General features: G+C 41.8%; 1 protein-coding gene across 1 annotated transcript; it reads right to left on the bottom strand.

Moving 5' to 3' along the window:
* Positions 1–4,975: 4,975 nt before the first annotated feature.
* LOC102510151 (ferritin light chain-like) lies at positions 4,976–5,855 on the bottom strand. The gene is given in 2 exon segments (XM_032473260.1): positions 4,976–5,516; positions 5,518–5,855. Coding segments are annotated over 2 exon segments (537 nt in total). The 5' UTR covers positions 5,626–5,855; the 3' UTR covers positions 4,976–5,087.
* Between the last annotated feature and the right edge of the window lie 19,261 nt (positions 5,856–25,116).

Below are 25,116 nucleotides of genomic sequence, written 5' to 3'. Positions count from 1 at the left end.
CTCAATGGAACTTTTCAAAACCATGAAAAAAGAAAGCAATGACTAACAAAATTGAAAAATAAAAGTTATGTTAATTAAAGTGGAAAAAAGATCAGAGCACAAACTTGTATAACTGTATGATTATAGCCTTTAATCATTCAATTAATTCAGTTATCCAACAAACATTTATTGGAGGCTAGAATATTATTGATGTGTATACCTAAGAGAAAAAAAAAAAAAACAGAAAGCATTTGTAGTAACTGGGTAAAAGTGATAGATTTTGTTGATTTTTTTTTCTCATCTCTATTTTGACGTTTTTCTGTATGATTATGTTACTTATATATTTAAAAACCTTATCAAAAAAGATTGGAAAAAGCACCAGAGTGCACAGAAGGACAATGAACAGCTCTCTGCAAGACTGAAACTGCCTGGTGGGGTTCACAGAGGACCCCTGACATTGGGGTCTGCGGCTTGTTCTGCTCCAGCAATTTCTGTCTTTGTCGCCTCATTTACTACATCTCTCTCTATAAAAGTAAAGAGCGGGCTTTCCTTTAAAATCTTCCCTGCTTTCTACCCTCACCAAGCCAAGGAGGCAGTAGGCATGAAAGATTCTCTATCTATTCAAAAAAGATAAATACGCTCATTCACCAACAGCTGTATCATCTGGGCCAACTGTAAGTTCTCCTCCGAGGCAATTTAGTGGTGTTCTGTGTTCTTCACAGTGACCTAAGAACTCACGTGGACCAGAGGTGAAGGGGGAGTTTCTCTGAAGTGGAAGTGGTTCTGAAGCCTGGATACCAAACACCCTGCTCCTTCCCTTCTCCCCTCATCAGGAAAATGATCTGCAATTACATTACATTGCAGTCTTAAAAATAATAGTATTATTCCTTAGGTTGCTTTTTCAGTATTTTGAGACAATAAGGCGGGGGAGGTGGGTATAGCTCGGTGGTAAAGAGCATGCCTAGCGTGCATGAGGTCCTGGGGTCAGTCAGTACCTCCACCAACAACAAAAAAGAGAGACCATAAGGATGAAATTAATAGCAAGGAAAACATATTTATAGGATTACACTTGTGACTGACTAAGAAATTATTATGCATGTATGGCATCCATAGAAACTTTTTTTAAAAAGTTAAAAAAAGAAGTTCAGAAAATGCCAGAATGACCCAAAGAGGGACTCGCCTGACCTAGTATTCTGAGACCGCAGTGGCAGTGGTGGGACGATGCCGGGGGAGTGGTGGACGACCACTGATGGCCACTCCGTATGAATGAAAGAACGGTGCATTACAGACGGCCCTCTCTCCTTACCTCTGGAGACAGTTCTCATGCTGGTCAGAGACATCTATGTGGGATTTGGAAAGCTGAATTAAATCTAATAAGTGTTTACTGAGCACCAACAACACTGAGGTTAAGAACTGTGGGAAGCTGGTGTTGAGTTCCGGGCATCAGGAGAAGGGTGGTGTGGAGGGGTGGAACTCAAAGAACAGTGGCTGTGATTCAGACATGAGGAGACGGTGACCGTAGTAAAGAGGAGTAAGAGGAAACATGAGACACATTTCAAAGGAAAAAAATATGTATGACTTAGTGATTGTTTTTAGATGTGGGACATTATATAGAAGTTTCCCTGAGGGCAGAGCTTTTTGCCCCAGACAAGCCACAGTGATTAACACAGTACCCGCCATTTGTGTAGCAAATGTGGTTTGAATGAACTGGCTGAAGATGATTGTCAGGCTGCGAGAAACGTGATGCCATTAACAAGATTAAAAGATAAAAAAAGCTAGATTTTTTTTCTAGAAAGATTCTGAGCCTAGTTTTAGAGAAAATAACTCAAGATAATGGTGGGTCATTCAATATCGAGCGTCTAGTTAGCTGGCTGGAATTGGGGGATTCTAGGGGAACGTTTAACAAGTCTTCCGATGTTCACCAAGCATTACTTTAGTTTTGAAACTCCCAAAGTTGATTCTGCTTTCTACTAAAAATTTTTGCTCTTTGTTTCAGCCTTTCAAAAGCAGTTGTTAGGCTCTCAGTTAATATGCAAATCACTGCTGCCCGATAATGTTGCCTGAATTTGGAGTAATGACAGTCACTCATAATGGGGGATATTTTTGAAATCTGTTGATTAGGTTTTCTAATATATTTTCCCTTATTGTTCCTGAAGCATCCATTTGCCTCGAGAGGAATTTAGGAATGTTATAGAAGGAATACAAAGGGCTAGGATGGGTTAGTATTTTAGTCTCTGACATTCAGATAGGAGTTTCTGAAAAGACAATAGTCATTTAAGCCAGATTTTGCCCAGAAGGAGTTTTCTAAATTTAACGATCAAGACTAAACCCAGCTACTTCCAATCATAGAGTTTCTCCCATCGTGTAGTGAAGACAGCCCTTCCCCCTAAGATGGTTAAGCTTCAAGGACCACTGACTAAGGAGAAGAGGACATGATACAGAGGAAGCAGAAAGGCTGAATCCTGCCCCTTCTGGTCCAAGAGAAGGAAGGCGAGAAGTTTAGGAGGTCAGATATCAAATTCTCACTCCTATCTCCCACAGGAGGTTGAAAGCTGAGTGAGTAGGTTTTAGAGGCACCCAGATAGGTATGTGGAAGCTGAAGGTCGTTTGCACTAATGTCTTACTTTTCTGAGGCTGTGGCTCCCAGAGAAAGTTCCAGCCTTTGGCTTGATTCACATCCCAGATGGTGCGAAGGAGGTGGCATCGTGGTAGAGGACAGTGTGGTTCAAGAGATGAGCCAGTGGTTCCTCCTGCTCACATATGTGACCTTAAAGGGGACCCTGAATGAAGGGTCCCAGTGGTGCAGAAAGAGCCTGCAGACCCGCAGAGGCTTAGGTACAGAGAGCAGAGGCTAAAGAGTGTCGAGACGTAGAGGCAGAGGACTTGAGCCACAGATTCCAGTGCTGGGAACTAAGTTTTCACCTGCAAAAGCCAGACCATTTGACACACCTCAGCAGTCCCCAGGGAGCAGTGCCCCTTGCAGCTCCCCTAAGCTTCTATCAAGATGCAAATTCTCCGCCCCCTTTCCTATACCCAGAAGCTTCCAAAGAGAAGAACAGAGGAGGGAGGGGACTTCTGAGTGGCTGAGCACTTATCTGACGTCATCTAAACAGAAGCTGAGTTATCTGAAGAGATAGTACAAATGATTGGATAGGATTAACATCTGCAGATTAAACGAAATAGGTACCTACTGGCCACCCCCACACTCTCCAGTTCCCTTACAATGTGAGGACTTAAGAAATCTGAAAAGTTATAACGAAATAGAGAGACTGCGTGTTTTAAAATTTTTTTTTTGGTACATCTGAGTGTATTCCATGTGACTGAATATTCAGTGCTACTATACATCGTTAAAACTAGGAGTTAAACGAGGATTGACTGCAGTAAATTATTCTCAATGTAACTCAATAATACAGGATAAAGCTGAACTAAGAAACTTGTCTTCAAAATGTGTGGCGTTATTTCCAATTGTTCTAAGTAAGAACTGTCCTAAGTCATTATCAGACCCTCTTCCTCCAGTGACATTAAAGCAGACTTCAGAATACAGAGCTAATTTAAGAGTCTTCATGGATTTACTAAGAGCCAAACAAGTGGATTGATTACCCCTATTGAAATCCTTTCAGGGTGACAAAGCACTAAAGATCTATACAAACGCCCCTGAATTGTATGCTTCACTCCTTGTTCTCTAATCATTTATAGTCATTACTTTAATTTTCCTCTGTGGTCTACGATTTGCTAATTCCAAGTAAGCTAGAGGAAACTTGCTTCAACTCAGAATCTGGTATTTTATATTTTGAAATTCATTGGACGAATAGCTATTGAGTAAGTGCCCCTCCTCCGAGTTAGGCATTTGCCCCCCTGTTTGTAGCTCCCCTTTTATTAGTCAGAGGGTGGCGATCGGGAGAGTGACGGCTTTGCCCATTCAGTAGCGGAAGTAATAATAAATGTGAAAGTGCTCCTCATTGGTCAAGCATTATAAAGAGAATTACTTTATATAAATTATCGTGTTTCATCATTTCGGCAATTCTACAAGTTGGTGTTATTTTTATCCTTATTTTATAGATGAGGAAACTGAGACGGAGAGAGATTAATTCTCTTGCTCCAAAGTCAGACAGCTAGTAAGTGGCGGGGATGAGAATCAAACCCACTCACTTAACTTGCTAGCTTCTCTTAACAATGCCGCTGTTTTCTGGTTTGTTTCCGCACTTCTCCGTCTGAGCGCTGTAGCTCATACTTCCGTGGCATCGGGCTGCGTTGCTGGGCTTCGTTTAAGTCTTTATCCCATAGTGATGGAGCATTTCCTGGCTACATACCACCGCATTAGGCGCTAGGTGGGGGGCTGGACCACCGATCAGTTCACACCTTAGTAGAGGACATGGATTTGTCAGTAACTATAATACAGATGGTAAAATTAGGGCTAGCTTGAGGTTCAAGGAATCTACTGTGGGAAGGGCATTAAAGGTGATTGAATGCTTCCTGGGGAGACCATGGAAAGCTTCCTAAAAAAGTGGAATCCAGAGTAGAATCTGGAATCCTCTGGAGGGCCCTGAAGACGTTCCAGAGGGTTTATAAAGTCAAAACTACTTTCTTAGTTATACTAAGATATAGTTCTCTGTGTGCAGTGTCGTCCTCCCACAGGTTACTGTTGTGCACTGTCACAACACAAAGAGTGCAGAGCGCTTCAGAGAACCCAGCTGCCTTCCATCAATCCAGGCATTTGCAAATATTTAAAACACATGCCCCTGTTTTCACTATTGTTTTGGAAATTATAGTTACATTTATTAAAATATTTATGTTTTTAATTTTGTTTTTAAATGGATTAATGAATAAATATTTTAAAAGATCTCAGTTTAATGCAGTAAATATCAATAGGTGTGAGCCACATAAAATGTCTTTGGGCTTCTGAATAATTTTTAAGAGTATAAAGGAACACGGAAACCAAACCAAACTTTTTGTTGTTGTTGCAAAAAGCTTTATTGTTTCCATTTGGTCCAAGGCTTGGGAGAGGGCTCCAGGATGGTTAAAAAGCTGCCTGGTGACTGCAGAGAGGCTTCAGGCAGAAGCCCTGACACCACAGGGGCTCCGTAAAGGCTGCTGGGTTGCAAAGGCTCCTAGTCGTGATTGAGGGTGAGCCTTTCGAAGAGATACTCGCCCAGCCCAGCCTGGGGACCAGAGAGCCTGTGGAGGTGACTCAGGTGGCCGCCCATCTTCTTGATGAGTTTCACCTCCTCATCCAGGAAGTGGCTCTCCAGGAAGTGACAGAGATGTGGGTCTGCAGGGGCAGAACCCAGGGCATGCAGTTCCAGAAGGGCCTGGTTCAGGTTCTTCTCCAGGACAATAGCAGCTTCCATAGCGTCCTGGGTTTTACCCCACTTATCTTGAGATGGCTTCTGCACGTCCTGGAAGAGGGCGTGACCACCGCGCTGGTTTTGCATTTTCAAGAGACTTTCTGTGCCCTCGCGCTTCTCCTCAGCCAATACGCAGAAAAAGTGGCCAACGCCCTCCAGAGCCACATCGTCAGGGTCGAAATAGATCGAAATAGAAGCCCAGAGAGAGGCAGGTGTAGGAGGCCTGCAGATGCATGTTGACCAGGTGGTTGACAGAGGCCTCAACCTCGCTGGGATAATTTTGACAAACCTGGGAGCTCATGGTAGATCGGTAGTAAGGAGTTAAGCTCACAAAACGGTGCTGGCTGGTCCCAGAGGCTGAAGATAGCACAGTGGCTGGTTCTGAAGGATGCAACTGGAAAAAAGGTTGAAGGGTGGTCGGAGGCTGGAGCAAGGGGCGTCCCTGGGTCTGTTCCGTCCAAACACTGTTGAAGCAAGAGACAGATCCGCGGGACCGCCGAACTCACTGCCAAAACCAAACTTTTGAGGACCGCTAGAACAGAGGAAAGAATACTGAAGCTGGCGTCAGACGACTCCAGCTCAGGCTTCACATCTGCCGCTCTGTGCACGGGGTGGTGGGGAGCCATCCAAACACCCCAAGTCTTGATTTCTCCCTGATGCAAGAGGGAAGCAGCACCTACTTGCTCCCAAGGTATAGATCAAATGAGATGAAGAATGTGGAATTGCCCAAGTCATGAGAGGCTCTCCTAACATTTGATGGGCAATGGATCCTGCTTATTTCAGTGCAAAGTATATACATTCACTTTAGAATTTTAAAAACACGTGTGAGAGTAGTTCAAGACCGTGGTAAAAAAAAAAAAATCCAAATACTCCAGAAGGTTTTTTTGTGGGAAAAAAATCTCCTTGTCTTTAGCCCATCACCCCCACTCCACATCCACCCGCATCCTTTGCTGTTCCAGGAGGACATTCCGTTACAGCTCTAAGTAACAGGCGTACTCCTCTACTGTGATTAGCAATTTCAGGCCATTCTAAAAGGTCCCTGCTGTGAAAGATGGGGATATAGCTCAGTGTATTGTCCCTACTTAGATGCTAATATATCATTTAAAATAATGAATAAGGTCATTAGACCTCTACCTGATGCCCCACCACTTCTTTTTCCATTTTTTTTTTACTACACTACCTTTTCAGTCTCTTGACTCTACCCTATGAAAGATGAGGGTACAACTTTCTTAGCCTTCCTTCCATCTTTATCTTTCTCTTCTGCTTCCCTGTTTCTGACAGTGTACACTTCACTTGTCAAAGCTGATAGTCTTCATTTTTATCCTGTATCAAGTTATTTTTCCTATATCACGTCTACTTGTTGATTGAACTGTCAATGAACAGCTGAAGGTTTGGAGAAGGTTTCCAGCCTAAGCAGCAAATGTGTTTTCAGCGTAAACTCCAAAATATCCTGATTTTTAATCACTAGTTACAAAGAGTCTACTTCCTTTGCAGAGATCTCTCAGTCTCTCTTTCTCTGAATCATCTGACCTTTGTTCCAATCTGCTGTTTTGATAGCTTCCAATTCTTATTTTATGGATGCCACATCTTCATTGGTAGCCTGAGGATACTGGTTAAAAATGTTAACTAGATCTGTTTCCCCAATTTTCTCTGTTCCTTTTGAGGGCTGTTCATTTTGATCCTTCTGTTCTGTGCAGTTGATTTTATTTACATATTCTGTGATCCTTGGTTGCCTGTTCATACGTAGACAAAAGGACAGAATATCATGACTGGCAGGCTTCTGGTGACTTCCAGTCTCCAGAACTGGGGAAACTTTACTCTGGGGCATGACCCACCATCCTAGGGTTCTCAGTTTCTTTCATTTCTTCAAGAAAGAGCACGGGGATAGTTGTCAGGGTGGCGTGTGAGGGTGCTGTTCTGCACTGAAGAGCAGAGGTGGAGACAGGGATCATGGGGGCAGCTGGTCTTTAAAGAGATTTTTCATTAAGTTCTAACTTTTCAGTTCCACCTCTGACCTATGCTTTCTATTCCTGCAGATTCAGAGCCTTCCTACGTTTTTTTTTTTTTTCCCCAGAACCCTGACTCTGGAACCCTTCTTTCTAGAGATCATCAAGAATGCTTCTTCTGCCAACATGCTCTTTTCCTCTTCCCAGTGTCCAGATATTTATCGATCTCGTTTGTATGCTGATGACTTCTTCCCTTTTCTCTTTACTCTTATAAATTTATTCTTTTCTTCTTCCTGTTTTACTTCTTTATGGCCATTTCAATAGTGTTTTGGGAAAGAGGATAGGCAAATACATATGCTCAATCATTATATCAGAAACCCACAGTATTTCTCTTAAAAAGCTATTTTAAGGATTGGTGGACTGGCCATTATATCTTCAAATTTTATGTTTCAAGACATTTGGAAGTTAAATCCCAGTACATCAAAGTATATTACCCTGATCATTTTTCTTCTTTCTTTCTGTTATTACGTTGACTGTGGCTCATGTATGTGAATGAGTAAACTTAAATGATGTCTTCAAGGATGAATGAAGAAATGATTTATTTAATATCATAAAACTGGTATAGACAAAGAAAAACATGTTTTCAACCATCTCAAAAGCGCAAATGAAATATGGGGTACATGTGATTTCTGTCCTAAGTTTATAAATTTCTTTCAGTGGGACAATCCAAGACGTGGAAGGCAGAGCTCTCATGGTTAACAACATCTTAGTGAGGAAATGGCCAGGGTTTCACTGGTCACCAAGAAAATAAATACACCTTGTTTACAACCCAGTGAAGATGAAGGAAAAATAAATCAGGAAACTTCCTCACCGTAGCCACAAAAAAGGTTAGACGCTTGAAGGTCAAACTCACACTGGCAGGGCATCATCACTAATTTACACACCTGATCTTTAAATACTATCTTGGTTAAACATTGATTGTTCTTCAGGCTCCACTTAGACCACAGATACTGACCACATGTGTTTTTTTTTTTTTAACAGCTTTTTTGAGGTATGATGAACATATAACAAACGGCAAAATTTAAAATGTGTAACTTAATACATTTTGACATATATATATATATACCCATACAATCGTCACCACAATCAAGATAATGAACACATCCCTCACCCTCCAGAGTTTTTGTAACCCATCCCTCCTGGCCCTCCCCATCCCCCTACCATCTCCATGAAACCACTGATCAGCTTGCAGTCACTGATTAGATAAGCCTGAATTTTCTAGGATTTCATAGCACCATATGTCCTTTTTCTGCCTGGCATTTTCTCTCGGAATAATTATTTTAGATTCTGCCATGTGGTTGTTTTCACATTAGAGCTATTGCAACCAAAGCTGCTGTGCACATCTGTGTACACATCTTCACGTGGACTTAGGCTTCGTGTCTCTTGGGCTGGGTCACGTGGCAAGCGTATATTTAACTTTTTAAGAAACTATTAAACTCTTTTCTGTAGTGCTTGTATTATCTTGCGTGCCTACCAGCAGTGTGTGAGTTCCAGTTCCTCCACATTACTGTCAATACTTGGAATGCCCAGTCTTTACAATGTAGCCATTCTAAGGAGCATGTAGTGATTGCTCTTGTGGTTTTAATCTGCATTTCCCTAATGACTAATGATATTGTATATCACTTCTGGTGCTTATTTGCCATCCATATATCTTCTCTTGGGAAGTGTCTATCCAAATCTTTTGCCCATTTTTTAGTGGATTATTTGTTTTTCATTATGGAATTTGAGAGTTTTAAAAAATTTATCCTGGGCATAAGTCTTTCATCAGTATGTTATTTGCAAATATTTTCTCCCAGTTAATAGCTTGTCTTTTAGTTTTCCTACCATCTAGATAATTTTGTTTTTCAGTCTTTATGGGAACTTCCATTTTTTAAAACAATGATTGCAATTACATCTAGACAATCACATCCAGTTGAGTTGTACAGAAAGTCCGGGGTGATGTCTTAGCCTTTCAAACTTATATTTCAATGAGGCAGCTTACTTGAACTGTTAGTTATTATGGGCAATATAATCCTATATAATTTACAGACCTTATTTCTTAAAACTAAAAAAAAATTACAAACGCTATCTTTTTATGTCATTTAAAGTGAATTACAGTCTGAATATAAAAATATATTTTGAGTTTCTTAAATTACAAAAATTTAAGATGTTGGTATTCTTTTAGCTCCCTGTCTCTTTCTCCCGGTTTTCATTTAGATATTTTAACCTGAATTGTTCCAATTAAATAATTTATTCGGTCTCTCTGTCTTCCCCACTTTTTCTACATAGAAGACTCATAATCATTAGATTGGCCATGGAATATTGGGCTATATGGCTCACATTCAGTAATAAATAAAAGGGAGAGTATGAATGATGGCTCTATCCCTTTTCCAAGACTCCCTATTCTTATGGTGGTATAAACGTTCTGCTAGATTTAATCCTGGAATTGAGACAAACTCTGGATAAAGATATTCAAGCAGTATATTTTAAAGTCAGCACCCTAGACTCGTCACACCCTTTCTGCAGGCACCGGAAGCTGAGCATCCCTGGACAGCTCTAACGAGTGACTTCTTTATCAAAAATCTTCTTTATCACTCTTATTCTTATATTATTGGTGCTTGTGCAGAGTAAAAGTAGATACTCTTTCAAAAATAGTTGAAGCAGCATAATCTGGACATTCTTTGGAAGCCACTTAATCCTCTATCGTGGAAACACCACCCCCACGTTGCTTAGGTCACATACTCGTGCACTATTCTCTTTCCTCCCTCATCCCCAGTCCTAGGACCTTGTCCAAGCCACCATCATCTCTCTGTCACACACTTACAGCAGCCTCCCTCCTAATGTCCCTACCTCCATCCTTTCCCTCCATAGTCCACTGTCCACATTCTAGCCAGGTGATGCTTTCAAAACACAAATCTAAACACATTACTTTCCTGCTCAAATCTTGGCCATAGCTTTATACTTAGCTTAACAATAAAATCACATCCTTAGTGTAACTTTGCAAGGCTCTGCACATTGAATTTTATTCTTAAGGGAGTAAAAATACAAGAACAGAGGGAGATAGGATCAAAGGAAGTTCAAAATATAAAATGAGCAAAGCCGATTGGATGTAGGGTTGTGGCAAGGATCCAATGAGGTGACTTAAGCAGAAGGCCTTTGTGAAACATAAAGCATTATTTTAATGCCATTTTCATATTAGTATTATTCCTTTCTGTCTCTCAGTGAATCGTTGGAATTACTGAATACCAGAATTTCACTATAAAAAAATGTTTAAAATAATATAAAGAATTTAAATTTTTATTATTTAAATCATTGTTCATTTAATTATTTAAATTATTATTATTAAATATAAACAATTTTTAAAGTAAAATAATAATTTAAAGTGGCTTGCTATTCCAGCCTAGGCACATGAAACCCTGGCATACGGGGTTGGTTGCTACCTCACTCTGAACACTCAGATAAAGCTTTGTTTGCATCCCTGGTCCTTGGAGATGCTCAGCCTCAAGCAGTCATGCTGCCCCTTGACTACTGGGTCAGGAGCATCCTGGGGGAGGGGCTGTGAAGGTGATGGAAGCCTCCCAGGGATCACATGTCGTGACTTGAATCCACTCAGCACCACCTGTTGCTTCTCCTCCCGTCAAAGAGCTCCTTGTTTTCTTCTCTTCTTGGGCTCACTGGGAAGGATTAATCAAGGGTCCCTGGGGACCAGAAGTCTTGAGGCAGTGGGTTCTAACCATAAATCCTTTGGTTATGAGGAGCAGAAATCCCAGAAAAACCGGGAACTGGAGTCAGTCTCTCCCGGTCTTAAGTACGGCATAGTTTCTCTCATGTCTGATTCTGACTGCATGCCCTCTGCTTTAGTAAGTGCACGAGACCCAGCACGGCACCCTCCGATTCTCCATGTACCATGCGTGTCAGGACTGGTCATTTCTGCCATCTGCTGAGGACAGGACTAGCTGCTCATTTCCCAATTCCAGGCTTTCAAGAGAGGAATCTGATCAGTCCGTATTATCTTTTGAACAGGGTCCCAAGTCTCAGTGCACTGCTGGCCAATGGATCAAATCTCCTGTGTCAGCTGTTTAGCAGTCATTCAATTATTTGAGGCCACAACATGCAAAGTCACATGCTTTGGGGCGCTCAGTAGTCACTAAGAGTGGGAACCCTGACCGACAATGATGTGGCCAGGGCAGCAACAGGAATTCCTAATACACGAGAAATAGTAAAGTTTAGTCGTTAAGAGCTTGGAGTGCTTAGCATGTGGAGCTAAACCACGTGGGTTGAAATCCTGGCTCTAGCTGGTGACTTTGGGCAAGGAACTTTACCTCTCTGTGCCTCTTGCTTCCTCATCTGTAGAGTGGAAAGACTAATAGTACCTTTCTAATAGTGTTGTCATAAGGATTAAGAGAGTGTGTGTGTGTGTGCGCGCGCGCGCGCACACGTGCAAATGTGTGCTTGGTATACGTTAAGTGCTATGTAAGTGCTAGCAATCATTATAAGAATGCAAATCTGCAGTATAGAATGGGACAAATTTAGAAGAGCTGAGCATGGCCAATTGGATAATAACTACCCAGATACGGGGTGAAACCAAGCTTAAGTGGGCGGTGTGGGGAAGGACATCAATCAATGGGCACAGCAGGAATGAATTCTGAATTCCTCAGCTAACATTTCAGAGACTGAAATACAGGCGGGGTTAGGGCAGAGAAGAGGAAGAAGGAGGAGAGTGGGCGAACATCTCAGCTGCTCAGACACAAGATGCTCAGATGTGCCCCTGAGGTCACAGATCTTCCAGGGTCATCTCAGCAAGCAGGGTCCCTGGTCTGCTCTCCTAATAGTAGCAGCTGGTTTGGGGTAAAACTCTGAAAGCCTCCAGGAGTCTAAAGACGTTAGTCTTTAAAGATATGGTATTGGTGTGAATATCTGGACTAGATTAAGGAATTCAGTCAGTCACTTATCACACCTGGCACCTGCTGTGGGCCAGGCTCTGTGCTGGGGATGCAGCAGCGAACATGTCAGAGCTCAGAGAGTCACAGGCTTACAGCTGGCATCAGGTGAAGAACTCACTGTGACATGGGGACTTTCAAAGGAGCAGCATGGGTGCTCTAGGAAAGGGCTTGAGGGACAGAACTGACCAAGGTCAAGGCCGGCTTCCTGGGACATGGCTTGGGGAGAGGGGTGAACAGTGTTCCGGGCATGGAGAACAGAGTGTTCAGAGGTCCAGCAGCAAGCAGGGGGCAGTGCTTGCAGAAGGAAAAGACCCTAGTGTGGCTGGGGATGGGACAGAGAGGAGAAGGGGTAGGGGGCCGCCAGCAGGAGAGTCATGCTAAGAGGTTTGCACTTTTATACTGAGGGCAGTGGAAAGGGTGGAGAGATTAAGCGTGTCACGTGTGGATGGATCTCACTCATATGGACGGATTGCCTTCTCCTGTTTTGCTGGGGACAGGAGCCACCACTACGACATGGGAGGAAGGGGCAGGGGCCACGGTACCATCAGGACACAGGAAGATTCAGAAGCAAGTTGGGCCGCTGTCAAGAGAAGTCCCCTCTACTTCACAGTTTTGCTTGTGAGCTCTGTGTTCCTCAAACCATCCCCATAAATAAAAGCTCTACATGGGCGTATTTTCAAGACTAGATTTCATGCCTTGAGGCTAAGGCTACCTGCTGAAGGAGGCAACAGAGCCAGTTCCGTTTCCAGCTGTGTGCCCTCATAGGTCCCTGCCTCCCTCACACATGCGCACACGGCTGCAGTCACCCTGCTCCAGCTCAGCACTTGGGTAATTGAAACCCAGATGGTTGGATGTGGGGCTTGGCCAGGCTTGCTTTCTTTTTTGCAGTGCCATAGTGAAATATTTACTTAGGATGCTGTCTTTTCGTATAAAGAAGACTCATTGGGTCCTGATGTGAGGAAGCGTGCCCCGTGTTACATTTTTGTTGGCGCAGCAGAGGATTGCTCCCCCCTTGGGGTGCACTGTGCGCTCCCACAAGGCCTCTTGGAACCAGAGGACTTGGCAAGGCTAAGGGTGTCGCTGGAAAAAGTTGGAGAATTTATGTTTCATCCTCTTTCTTCACTTCTTCTCCTGGAAGTGTGAACAAATAATGAAACTGCTAAAAAAGAAAGGCAGCACACAAAAAGGAGGCTGTACAATTGGCCCTGGAAAATTCAGAATCTGGATCATTAGCCATGAGTCTGAGTCGGAGGTGCTGAATATTCATTCACACGATCGTGCATATAGCGGCGAGACTTCTTTTCTTGACACAACGAACAGAGTGTCCTGACACCTTTAGACACTAAAGTGCTTGCAGAACCTCATCAGAGGCAATGCCAAGGGAAGGGACTTTCTACTTCACCTCCCACACCACCTCAGAAAGCCCCACCATCAGACATGATGTACATAATCTCGTGCTGCAGAATATCAACTGCACCCCTAAATGTAAGAAATTCGATTCCTCCCAGGTTAACTGTCCCCTGGGTTTTCTGGGTAAACAGCGTATTTTCCTGCAATCTAAAATTTAACTTTAAAGTTCAAGGCTTAATAACTCAGCACTTTTTAGTTCAGAGAGAGATTCTGGGGTGAAAGAAACATTAAGATACACAAAAACTTGAAAGGTGCTTGAGGTATTTTGAGAGGAATGGAGGGGAAGTCAGATTTTTGTCTTTTTGTCATCTCCTGAATCATACAGCATCTCGTACAAAGTGAGGGGCTCAACAAAAGCTGAGCTCAGCTCCCAGCTAAACATTCTATCGAGTATCGTTTGCATGCATAGAGCATACAGAGAGAGGGAAAGTGGAGAGAGATGCAGCAGAATTTGTAGCTCTGGAAGGGAAGAATTAAACATTTCCAAGAGGGAAAAAACCCCTATTGTCTGCCAGCCCATTCAGATCTACGCACTGACGTCCCCACCATAACCCGTGCTGGTGTGGCTGTGATCCCGGGAAGATCCTGGTGGAGGGCAAGAAGCAGGCTTAAGAGAAAACAGAACGATTCTCTTATACTGCCCAGAATCTCATACAACTTTTACTTTTGCTTAAAGAGGACCTATTTTCTTTATCACTTTGGTCATATCAGTAAAAACTGTGATCCCTGGGAAAATCTTTTTCCTTTCTAAGAGTTTAATATTCATTTCCTCCCCTTTATCTCAGTATAGTTGGGGAAACTTTCATTTTATCCACTGCTTTGTTTATCCAAATCCTGTGCCATCTTCTTCTTTTTTTAAAAAAAATTATTTGCTTGAATTATGCAGCAGTGCCTTGCTGTGCTTTATTTTTTTTTTCCATTTTTTAATTGAAGTATAGTCAGTTTACAGTGTTGTGTCAGTTTCTGGTGTATGGCATAATGTTTCAGTCAGACATATACATACATATATTTCTTTTCATATTCTTTTTTTATTATAGGTTACTACAAGATATTGAATATAGTTCCCTGTGCTCTATAGTATGAACTTGTTGTGTATCTATTTTATATATATTAGTTAGTATCTGCAAATCTTTAACTCCCAATTTATCCCTTCCCACCCCCTTCCCCTCTGGTAACCATATGTTTGTTTTCTATGTCTGTGAGTCTGTTTCTGTTTTGTAAATAAGTTCGTCTTTTTTTTTTTTTAGATTCCATATATAAGTGATATCATATGGTATTTTTTTTTCTCTTTCTGGCTTACTTCACTTAGAATGACAATCTCCAGGCCCATCCATGTTGCTGCAAATGCATTATTTCATTATTTTTATGGCTGAGTAGTATTCCATTGTATAAATATACCACAGCTTCTTTATCTAGTCATCTGTCAATGGACATATGGGTTGTTTCCATGTCTTGGCTATTGTAAATAGTGCTGCTATGAACATTGGGGTGCATGTATCTTTTTGAGTTAAGGTTCCCTCTGGATATATGCCCAGGAATGGGGTTGCTGGATCATATGGTAATTCTATTTTGAGTCTTTTAAGGAATCTCCATACTGTTTTCCATAATGGCTGCACCAGACTACATTCACATCATACACAAAAATAAACTCAAAATGGCTTAAGGACTTAAGCATAAGACAAGACACTATAAACCTCTTAGAAGAAAACATAGGCAAAACATTATCTGATGTAAATCTCAGCAATGTTCTCCTAGGGCAGTTACCCAGGCAACAGAAATAAAAGAAAAAATAAACAAATGGGACCTAATTAAACTTATAAGCTTTTGCACAGCAGAGGAAACCATAAGCAAAACAAAAAGGCAGCCTACAGAATGGGAGAGAATATTTGCAAAAGATGAGACTGACAAGGGCTTGATTTCCAGAATATATAAACAGCTCATACAACTTAATAACAAAAAAACAATCAACCCAATCCAAAAACAGGTGGAAGCCCAAAACAAGCAGTTCTCCAATGAAGACATACAAATGCCAACAGGCACATGAAAAAATGCTCAGTATTGCTAATTATCAGAGAAATGCAAATCAAAACTACAGAGAGGTATCACCTCACAGCAGTCAGAATGGCCATCACTCAAAAGTCCACAAATGACAAATGCTGGAGAGGCTGTGGAGAAAAGGGAACCCTCCTACACTGCTGGTGGGAATGTACTTTTGTGCAGCCACTGTGGAAAACAGTGTGGTATATTATTTTTTAATGCTCTGTGTGGAAGCTAATAGCATTCTCGAAGGATGGATTTACCTTTTGGAACAGTCAACAGTTGTTTGGATGTGAGTAAAGCCTGTGGCAGGTTGGGAGGGATCGAGTCCTGAGAATGGGCTCACCTGATTTTGGGCCCCAACACTGCCATCAACTTGTAGTGAGTCTGCAGGCAAGTGGCACAACTAATCCGAGGCTCATTTGTAAAAAATGAGGAAGCAGCATCATTTATTCACTCACTCACACATTCATTCATTCATTCAATAGAAGCTAACTGAGCATCCACCATGGGGAGCAGGTAACTGGAGTGGAGGGATAAGGTGATTGCCTCTGACTTTAAATTTCTGTCCTATGTTGGTAATCAATATCTAATAAAATAAAGTTAGCAGGCTAGGTTTATACAAGCAGTAAGTAATAAGGATGATTATCTTGGGAAGCTCTTAAATCACTTCTCAAGAAATTTCTTGAAGAAAAGTTCCAAATGTTTGGGCAGCTATCACTTTGCTAAGTAAAAGTTTAACTTCCTTTAATTGGCAAGGGTGAAGGAGCAGGGTCATTTCAGATGCATTAGCTGGTACCTGGACTGATCGATTCATTTCATTCAGGATAATGGTTTACAAACCTAGCTACACATCAAGATTAGCTGTGGAGCCTTTGAAAAGTTCAGATGCTGTATCCCAACCCACTTCCTGAATTAGAATCTCTCCAGGAAGGTCTGAGTTCCAGGAATTTAAAAAGAACATTTGTGGGTGATTCTGATACACAGCCAGAGATAAGAACCACTGGCTGATTGTAAGCCCTCATACTTTCAGGAATTTTTACCTTTCTCTTAGTGTATTATACCTATCTCTTCTTTTCACAAAACTTTCTTTTAAAAATATTATCTTAGCATCATCTTACTATTGAAACTAAATTCAATTCATATATGAAGATTTGGTCCAGAGAGAAACTTCTCTGTCTACCAAGTATGATGTTTTTTAAATTGAGCATCCATTTATGTACCTAATTCTCTTTTTGTTGTTTAGGTGACTATAAAATAAATCTAAGACCCAATCTCTTCTGAGGTGAATTTCTCTTGAAAACTAAGGGTTTTGGGTGGGTGTATGTTTTATTTTGTTTCGTGTTTTGTTTTGGTTACATCATAATGTCAAGTGCCCGTTAGAGGACAACAGACAAATAGGAAGAAAAAAATATCACCCATGTCCCACTGCCCCCAAGCAACAGCTTTTAGCATCTTGATGAGTTTTCACTAGGTGCTAGTTTCATTCTTATTAAACCTCAAGCAACTTCCTTCAGTAAGCATTTCACATTTCCTCCCTGTTCTTCTTTTGTGTTGTTTCTCCTACTCCCTCTAAACAGGATGTATGAGAGGATTAAATTATTCGAATTTAAAATACAGATTGTTTAGGCTTTTAGGAACAGAACAAATAATAATACATGATATTGAAAAAAAAAAATGCCCTGTCGCCAAATTTGCATGATGTGTTAAATGTTTACTGCAGATTGCTTAGGGATAAAAAACATGTCTAAGTAAAAAGCAGGTGTTGAAGAAAGTTGCAAATGATTGACAGGCATGGGGTTCATGAACTCCAGTAAGACCTTGGTTCTTAGTATTCAGGAGCTTAGAGAGGGCTGTTCTCCTAGGGGCCAGCTGCTGGGTATGGCTGGATATTGAGGCTTAGTCAGCCCCTCTCATCTGGTCCTGGTCTGATTATACCTTTACTACCCTGGGGCGGAGAAACAAAAAAGTAGAGATAAGAAGGGTTGACTCCAAGTACTAGGCTTAGGGGAGGACCTGTTGGCTGGGTGGGATGGTGCTGTAAATCTAAAACTGTAGGTCCGATCTGACAACTTCCAGAGTCACCTCATAGACAGAAATCCACATAGTATGAATAATCACACTGCTGTGCCACATGTTTCCCTGGTACACAGGCTGTGTGCCTTAGATCATGAGGCTCTGGAGTAGAGTCTGTTTGCCTCCGCACCTTGCTGTACCTTGCACACAACCCTGCCCTCACACATGGAACACTCTGTTGCAGAAAAGTGTGTTACAGCTTGGTGTCACAGCTCAGTCGTGACAGCAACCTGGATCTGGGCGAGAGACCAAGCAGCACTCGGAGGGTTGGAGAACTCAGGTTTATTACGCCAGCAGGCCCAGAGGAGTTAACACTCCAAGCTCTGAAACCCGTCTGGAGGCTTACACAGGCTTTTATAGGCTGCCAGTCTAGACTTTGCAACAGTTTATAAAATCATATGCAAATAAGGTATAACAAAGGTGACTAATGAGGAACAAGCTTTGTAGAAATGGACCAATCAGGAGTGAAGGAAATGGACCACTCAGGAGTGAGCTCCATGCAAATAAAGCACAACAGATGGACCAATCAGGAGTTAGCTCAGGGAACCAATAGAATCTTAGAGGTAAGTTCTGCTTTCCTAGAAGTAAGCTGTTTTAGAGTTTAAAAAGCAAAATAATGCTGCTGGGCTGGGGAACTGAATGGTGCTGGCAGGAGGGTAGTGGCCCTGCCTAGGGGTCCTGCCCTCTTTTTCATGGAGCTTCCCACCTCAACTTTATTACGCTTCTCTGTTTAGGTGACTTTCTCCCTCCAGCTGACCGTGAGCTCCCTGAGAGCAGCATCCTGCCCTGTCGCCTTTTTTATCGTCAGTGCCTACTCGGTTCCCTGGCCATATGAGGCTCTCCGGGAATGTTTATTGGATGAACTCAAGAATGTTAGACAGGCAGCTCGCTACTGACAAAGAGGTACTAAGAAGAAATAAAATGAGAAAGTTACCATTGGTCTTTGAAAAAGGAGTGTGTCCTGCTCCCTTAGTGGGTGGCAGGAGTGTTGAGCTCAGCTTGGGGTGTGTCCTGGGCAGGTTTTCAGGGTGGGACTTAATCACGAGGGTACTTCCCAAATGTACTAACTGCCGAGGCGCCACCCAAAATATAACTAAGTCAAACATTAAAAACAAAAACAGAAAGTTTTAAATACACTACTGGTGATTCTGACCTGCATCTCTGGCTTAAAACCAGTGTAAACAAATATCTGTTAACCTACTACTTAATTTTATGATTTAGGCTAGTAAGGAGAAAACAAAGCTCCAGGTATAATTAGCTAGTTGGGCGTGGTGCTCATACATATGTACCTAAGCTGAAGGTGGCGTAGGTTATGAAATTGCACTTGGCATTTCCTCATATGCTGCATTGCAAAATTACCTTATAACATATCTGTCCTGCCCTACAATGGCTCAAATCTTCTTGTACAATTTGGCCAGAAAAACCCCCCAACGCTGTTATCTTAACATTCCTATCTTTTGGGAAATGAACTCACTACTGACTTGTCACTTCTCTGTGATTTTCTTACGTGACCGCGGGTCTGTGATCACAGAGAGGAGGGTGCTCAGGGGGAGTGCTGAGATTCACCTGGGTGGGTGCATTTGTCAGGGTACCTTCAGTTTCAAGGGACAGAAATAACTCACTTAAACAAAGGGAGTATCTACTGGCTGGCTTATTTATTAAGCCATTCAGCAAATACCGATTGAGCCCCTCGTGTATGCCAAGAATGATGGTGCAGTGGGAGCAAGATAACCTCCTGTCTTGGGATGTTCAAGCATCGATGAGCTGTTTTATGCACAGTTGTTTTTCTGAGGCTCAAATAATGTCATCTGATCTCTCTCTACTCCCCGCCACCCCCACCCCCCCTATCTTTCTGGCTCTTCTAGACTCTGTTTCTCTTTGCTCAGTGGCCTTGTTCTCACCTGTCATTGAAAAACTCCTTCCAAGTTGTGGGAAAGAACCCCCACCACTGTAGCCTTCCTTCCAAAAGGAACCGAGGACCCTTCCCAAGCATCCTGACCCCATGCCTAGTGGAGGAGTTCTAATTCATCCTGCTTTGAATAAGTCCTTCATGTGCAGGGCCCTTAAACACAGATGGGGGCAGGGATACTATGTGTGGCCAGGCCACTGGCCACTGGGCAGCAGCTGGGGAAGAGTAAGGGATCATTCCCCAACACAAAGAGGGGTTTTAGGCCAAAATCAATGACAGCTGCTTCACCAGATGTGATATTTTAGGGAATGTAACATTTGAGAAATGTGAACCTTTTTTTTTTTTCTGTCAAGATCTCACTAATCCAGCTTAATGTTAGATTATCAAAACATTGTTTCTGAAGCACCAGCAATTCAGTCATTTCTGTGAAACAATCTGAAATCAACTGGGGCCATCAGGTGTGGATTTCCTACTCCTTTCTGATGTAAGTTTCACCAGTGCACAGCAAAAGATTATAAACAAGATGGCAGTCCTTTTATGGTTGGCTGGGGTGGGTAGCAGACAGCATTTGAGTCTGGGCATTCCCCTGAAGCAGTGGGTGGGGGCCGAAAGTCAGGTGGGGGCATTGTAAGGAAGGAGAAAATACTAGAAGAAAGGGGGTGACTTATCTTTCTCTAGGGGTCATTCTGGAAAAATCCCAATTACAGAGTTGGGTGCAAGTGCAGAGGGTGGTCGTAAGGAAAAGTAAAATTAGGTGAAATTACATTGTGCAGCAAAGCAGTGATTCAGAAGCTGAGAAACTTCAGAGCCAGCTGGGCAGTGAGTATAAGAGGACAAGGAGGGTTATACTTTCTGTGGGGAGAGGAGGAGAAGCAATGAGAAAGGAATCACCAAAGAGACACTGCGGAGGAGAGTGCAGAGGAAGAGAAAGTGAGTCAGAAAAGAGGGCAGAGCTCGGGTAAGAGCTAACGGGTGCTGATTCCTTGTCCATGCTGCAAGGTGTTCTCTGTGTTTGCAAGAAGGATTGTGTTTATACTTCACAGTCACCTTCTGAGCTCAGTGCTTTTAATATTCACATTTCACAGAGAGGAAATCGAGACTGGAGGTGAAGGAACTTGTCCACACAGCTGGTAAGAATTAGAGCTGGGACTGGAGCTCCGGCAGTCCGAGTCCAGAGTTTGCACTCATTGCCGTATAAAAATGAGTGAGAATTCCTAGAAAAATGGTAGGAGGGAAAAAAAACACAGCCTACAAAGATTTGTCTTAGGGTCAAAGATGTCTTTAAAGGGGGTGATGACTGGATATGGAACCAAATGCAGGGAGCTGTAAGTCTATAACATGCAAGAAACTTGCATATTATAAAAATGAAAAAAGATGTTAATCTGGCGTAGAGTCAGACGGCAACTCAGTTAGTCTTAAGAGGAAGATTAGTGGTTGACGTGAAAATTGTAGTTTGCTTATAACACATAGGATATTGAAAATAACTTTATGATGTTTTTAATGTTATTATTTAGAAAACCTGATTATAATTCATCCAAAGTGTCTCAGCTGAGTTATTCCGAAAGACAACTCTTATAAGAAAAATAGACAAAATATGCAATTTAAGGATTTTAAAGATGTGTTTGTTTATATCAGAAACACCTGAACCCAGATGAATCTTGTTTGTAAACTGTATGCCTATTTAGGATCTATAAATATTTATTAAAACCATACAGTGTTCTTTGCACTGTGCTGGGTACTGTGGAAACGATTAATTAAAAAGGCAAGATGTCTGCCCTCATGGTGCTTATGGTCCAGCCTCTACACAGCATGTGTTCTCACTGCCCTGGGACTTGGTAGGGATATCTGTGCACAAAGCATTGTATGCTTTTGTGATACTGTGATTTATAACAAGAGATATATATTTGGTCTTCATCCCCTTTTTTGGCACAGAGCTCCTAAAATACTTGGAAATTCCTCAGTGATGAGAGTGACAAAGGTGTCATCTGTTTTGCTAATGAGATGACTTTTGGAACACACCTAAGGATGTGGGCTGGTTGCCAGGAGAAACATCCTTGTGATTAGCGGGTCAGAACTTTCATTCCCACCCCCCAGACCCCCACCCCAGGGACGGGAAGGGGAGTGCCGGAGGTCGAACCAGTCACCAAAGGCCGTTGATTTAATCAGTCATGCCTATGTAATGAAGCCTCTATAAAACCTCCCCAAAAGACTAGCTTCAGAGAGCTTCCAAGCTGGTGAACCAGAATGCTTCCACGTATCACCACGCCGGGCCCCAGCTCCACGGGGACAGAAGCTCCTTTGTTTGGGACCTCGCCCTATGTATCTCTTCATCTGGCTGTTGATTCGTATCCTTTCATATCCTTTGTAATAAACCGGCGATCTAGTGAATAAACTAGTTTCCTGAGTTCTGTGAGCTGCTCTAGGAAATTAACCAACCCCAAGGAGCGGGTGGTAGAGACCTCTGATTTATAACCAGCTGGTCAGCAGCACAGATTACACCCCAGACTAGTGATTAACGTCTGATCTGGGGGCAGTCTTGGGGGAATGAGCCCTTAACCTGTAGAATCTGATGCTGTCTCTGGGTAGACAGTGTCAGAATTGAGTTGAATTGTAGGTCACCCAGCTGGTGTTGGAGAATTGCTTGGTGGTGTGGGGAAAAACCCACACTCAGGAATCGGGAGCGTAGCACCAGACACACACGGTTAACATGTGTTAACACACGTTTGCCCTCATCATGCATGACTGCCTACATGTGAAGGGTATTAATGCCATTTCTCTACGCAATAAAACTCCCACTAATTGAGATATACACTTTAAATCTGTGCAACTATTTTGTCTAGCAATCACATCTCAATAAAGCTTAAAAAAATCCAAGTCATTCAGCTAAAATATAAATGGAAATAGTACTGGATTTACAGCAAGAAGAAAAGATGTAGCCTTGAGCAAGTCACTTAACCACTGAAGAAACTGACTTCATAGGGTTTTGGTTAGATTTAAAGAGTAATAATCTGAGTACTTTGTAACCTATAAAATACTTTGTAACCTATGAAAATACATGCCAGACATCATTGTTATTGTAATTTATAGAAAACTATGCTTTTGTTCTTTTAGAGAAATTTTTCAGAAAATGAAGTAGTTTCATTAAAACTTGCCTATACTTAGGAGCTATAACAAGAAAATGTGCCGTGGGACAGGCTACAGAAAGAGAATGGCTATGTATCTAAAATCTGCATCATTTAGAAGAATGTTGGTATTATGTTCATTGTATACATATCCTAAAAGAGGCCAGAAGATATGAATTCTCTCAACTGGCTTCCTCCCACACCTGCCAACTTAACTGTGTTTTATCTAGTCTTACGTTCTTTCCTCTTATCTCAGCCTGTGAAGGGACTTCCCTTCTGACTAATTCTCCCACCTTAAGAAACTTACCTGATTAGCTGTCCAAAAAAAGAGCAGCAGACTTTTCCTCAACTTTATATCATCCCTTTAGCTACCTCTTTCCCCTTTCTTTCCCTTCACAGCTAAGCTTTTCCATAGATACCTGCCCCCACCCCCCTTCATCACCTCCCACTCACTCTTAAACTCACCGTAATCTTGAAACTCTGTGTGGGCTTGCTCTTGGCAAAGGCAACCAGTGACCAGCTTGCCGCTCAGGTCTGTGGACACTTTGTGTTTATCTTACTTGATTTCTCAGTGGAGTTCAAGGACAGGGTCAATCGGAGCTACATCTGGGATATTCAGTGGAGCTGTGAGTTGGTATTTACATTTGCAGATCTAGAGCTAAGGAAAGAAGTCTGGGCTCCTTAGCTAGGCTTGGGATTCTTTGGTGAAGCCATGGAATGTGTAGCATAAATGCCATTTCTCTGTGAAGTAAAAAGTCGAACTCATCAAGAGATATACATTAAATTTGTGCAATTTTTTTTGTGTATCAATCATAGCCCGATGTGGTGATACCTAAATGTGTTGGTTTTAAAACACGTTTTTGATACTCCTTGATTCTGTAGTACTCCATCTTTGAATAGATGGCTTCTTAATTCTTTTCCCCTTGAATGTGAGCTGACTTGCTTCTAAAGAAGAGAATGTGGCTCAAGTGTTGCTAGGTGACCTCTGGGGCTGCATCATAAAAAGGACAAGTTTTATCCTGTTCTCTCAGTCTCTTAATCGTTCATTCTTGTTGAAGTCAGCCACCATGTTTTAAGGACACTCAACCAGCCCCGCGGAGAGGCCACATGGGAAGCAGCCAGCTCGCCAGCCAGAGGAGTGAGACACCTTGAAAGCAAATTTTCCTGCCCCAGGCAAAAATTCAGATGATTCCAGGCCCAGTCTTCAAGTCTTCAGCTAAGACCTCAGAAAATGTTAAGAAACAAATGATCCCCACTGTACCCTATTTGAGTATTTGACTCACAGAAACCAAGAAATAATAAAGAACTACTGTGGTTCCAAACCACTAAGTTTTGGGTGATTTTTTTATACAGCAATAGATAATTAATACAGAGGAACCGTTATGGCAGGAGAGAAATGAAGAGAGTTTAGCAAGATAATTTAGATTAAAAAAACTCTTTACTTTTTCCATTGTCAGAAACTGACGGAGATACAGTGGTTTCCTCTATTTCTCTTTTTATTACGTTTCAAAAATTGAGATATCATTACATGTAATAACATGCACCGACCTCAAGTGTTGTTCAGTGAGTTTTCACCATCATTTACACCCACGTAACCACCACCCAAACCAAGCTATGGAAGACTTCCATCATCCCAGAGAGTCCCCTCCTGTTCCTTTCCTGGCCAATTCTCTCATCCCAACTCCACAATCACTTTTTAAATTCAATGATCATAGATTTTGCCTTTTTTATTTTTATATCAACAGAATTATGCAGTATGTTTTCTTTTGTGTCTAGTTTCTTTCACTCAGCAAATGTTAGTGAGATTCATGCCTGTATCAATGATTTAGCCTTCTTATTAGCATTCCACTAGTATTCCACTGTCTGCACACACTACACTGTTTATCCATTCTTCTCCCTGTATTTCTTAGTTATCATAAATTTAGTTATTTCTACCTTATCACATGCAGTATACATGAAAATTATATAGACAAAAATACATGTACAAAATTACATGCAGGAAAATTTGATATTATAAATAACATCATATAAAGGGGCAGACTGCATTAGGAAAGGATTGATAATTATCATCTCTACAGACTTTTTATAGAATGAGAAAGTTATAAGTCTTTGTTGACCATAAAGAGTACACTGCACATATGACGTTTAACTTGAAAACACAAACTGCTGTACAAAAATCATACATGGGTCAATTCTTTTGAGAAAAAAAATTGAGCCACAAGACAGACTTAGAATTAATGACATAGAAATGAAGAAAATAGAAAGAAATTAGAGATTCTCTTTTACTCGTTGTACATACACAAACATACA

This window comes from Camelus ferus, chromosome 34 (genome assembly GCF_009834535.1).
Source record: "Camelus ferus isolate YT-003-E chromosome 34, BCGSAC_Cfer_1.0, whole genome shotgun sequence".
NCBI classification, from domain to species: domain Eukaryota; kingdom Metazoa; phylum Chordata; class Mammalia; order Artiodactyla; family Camelidae; genus Camelus; species Camelus ferus.
This window is presented reverse-complemented; position numbering and strand designations above follow the sequence as displayed.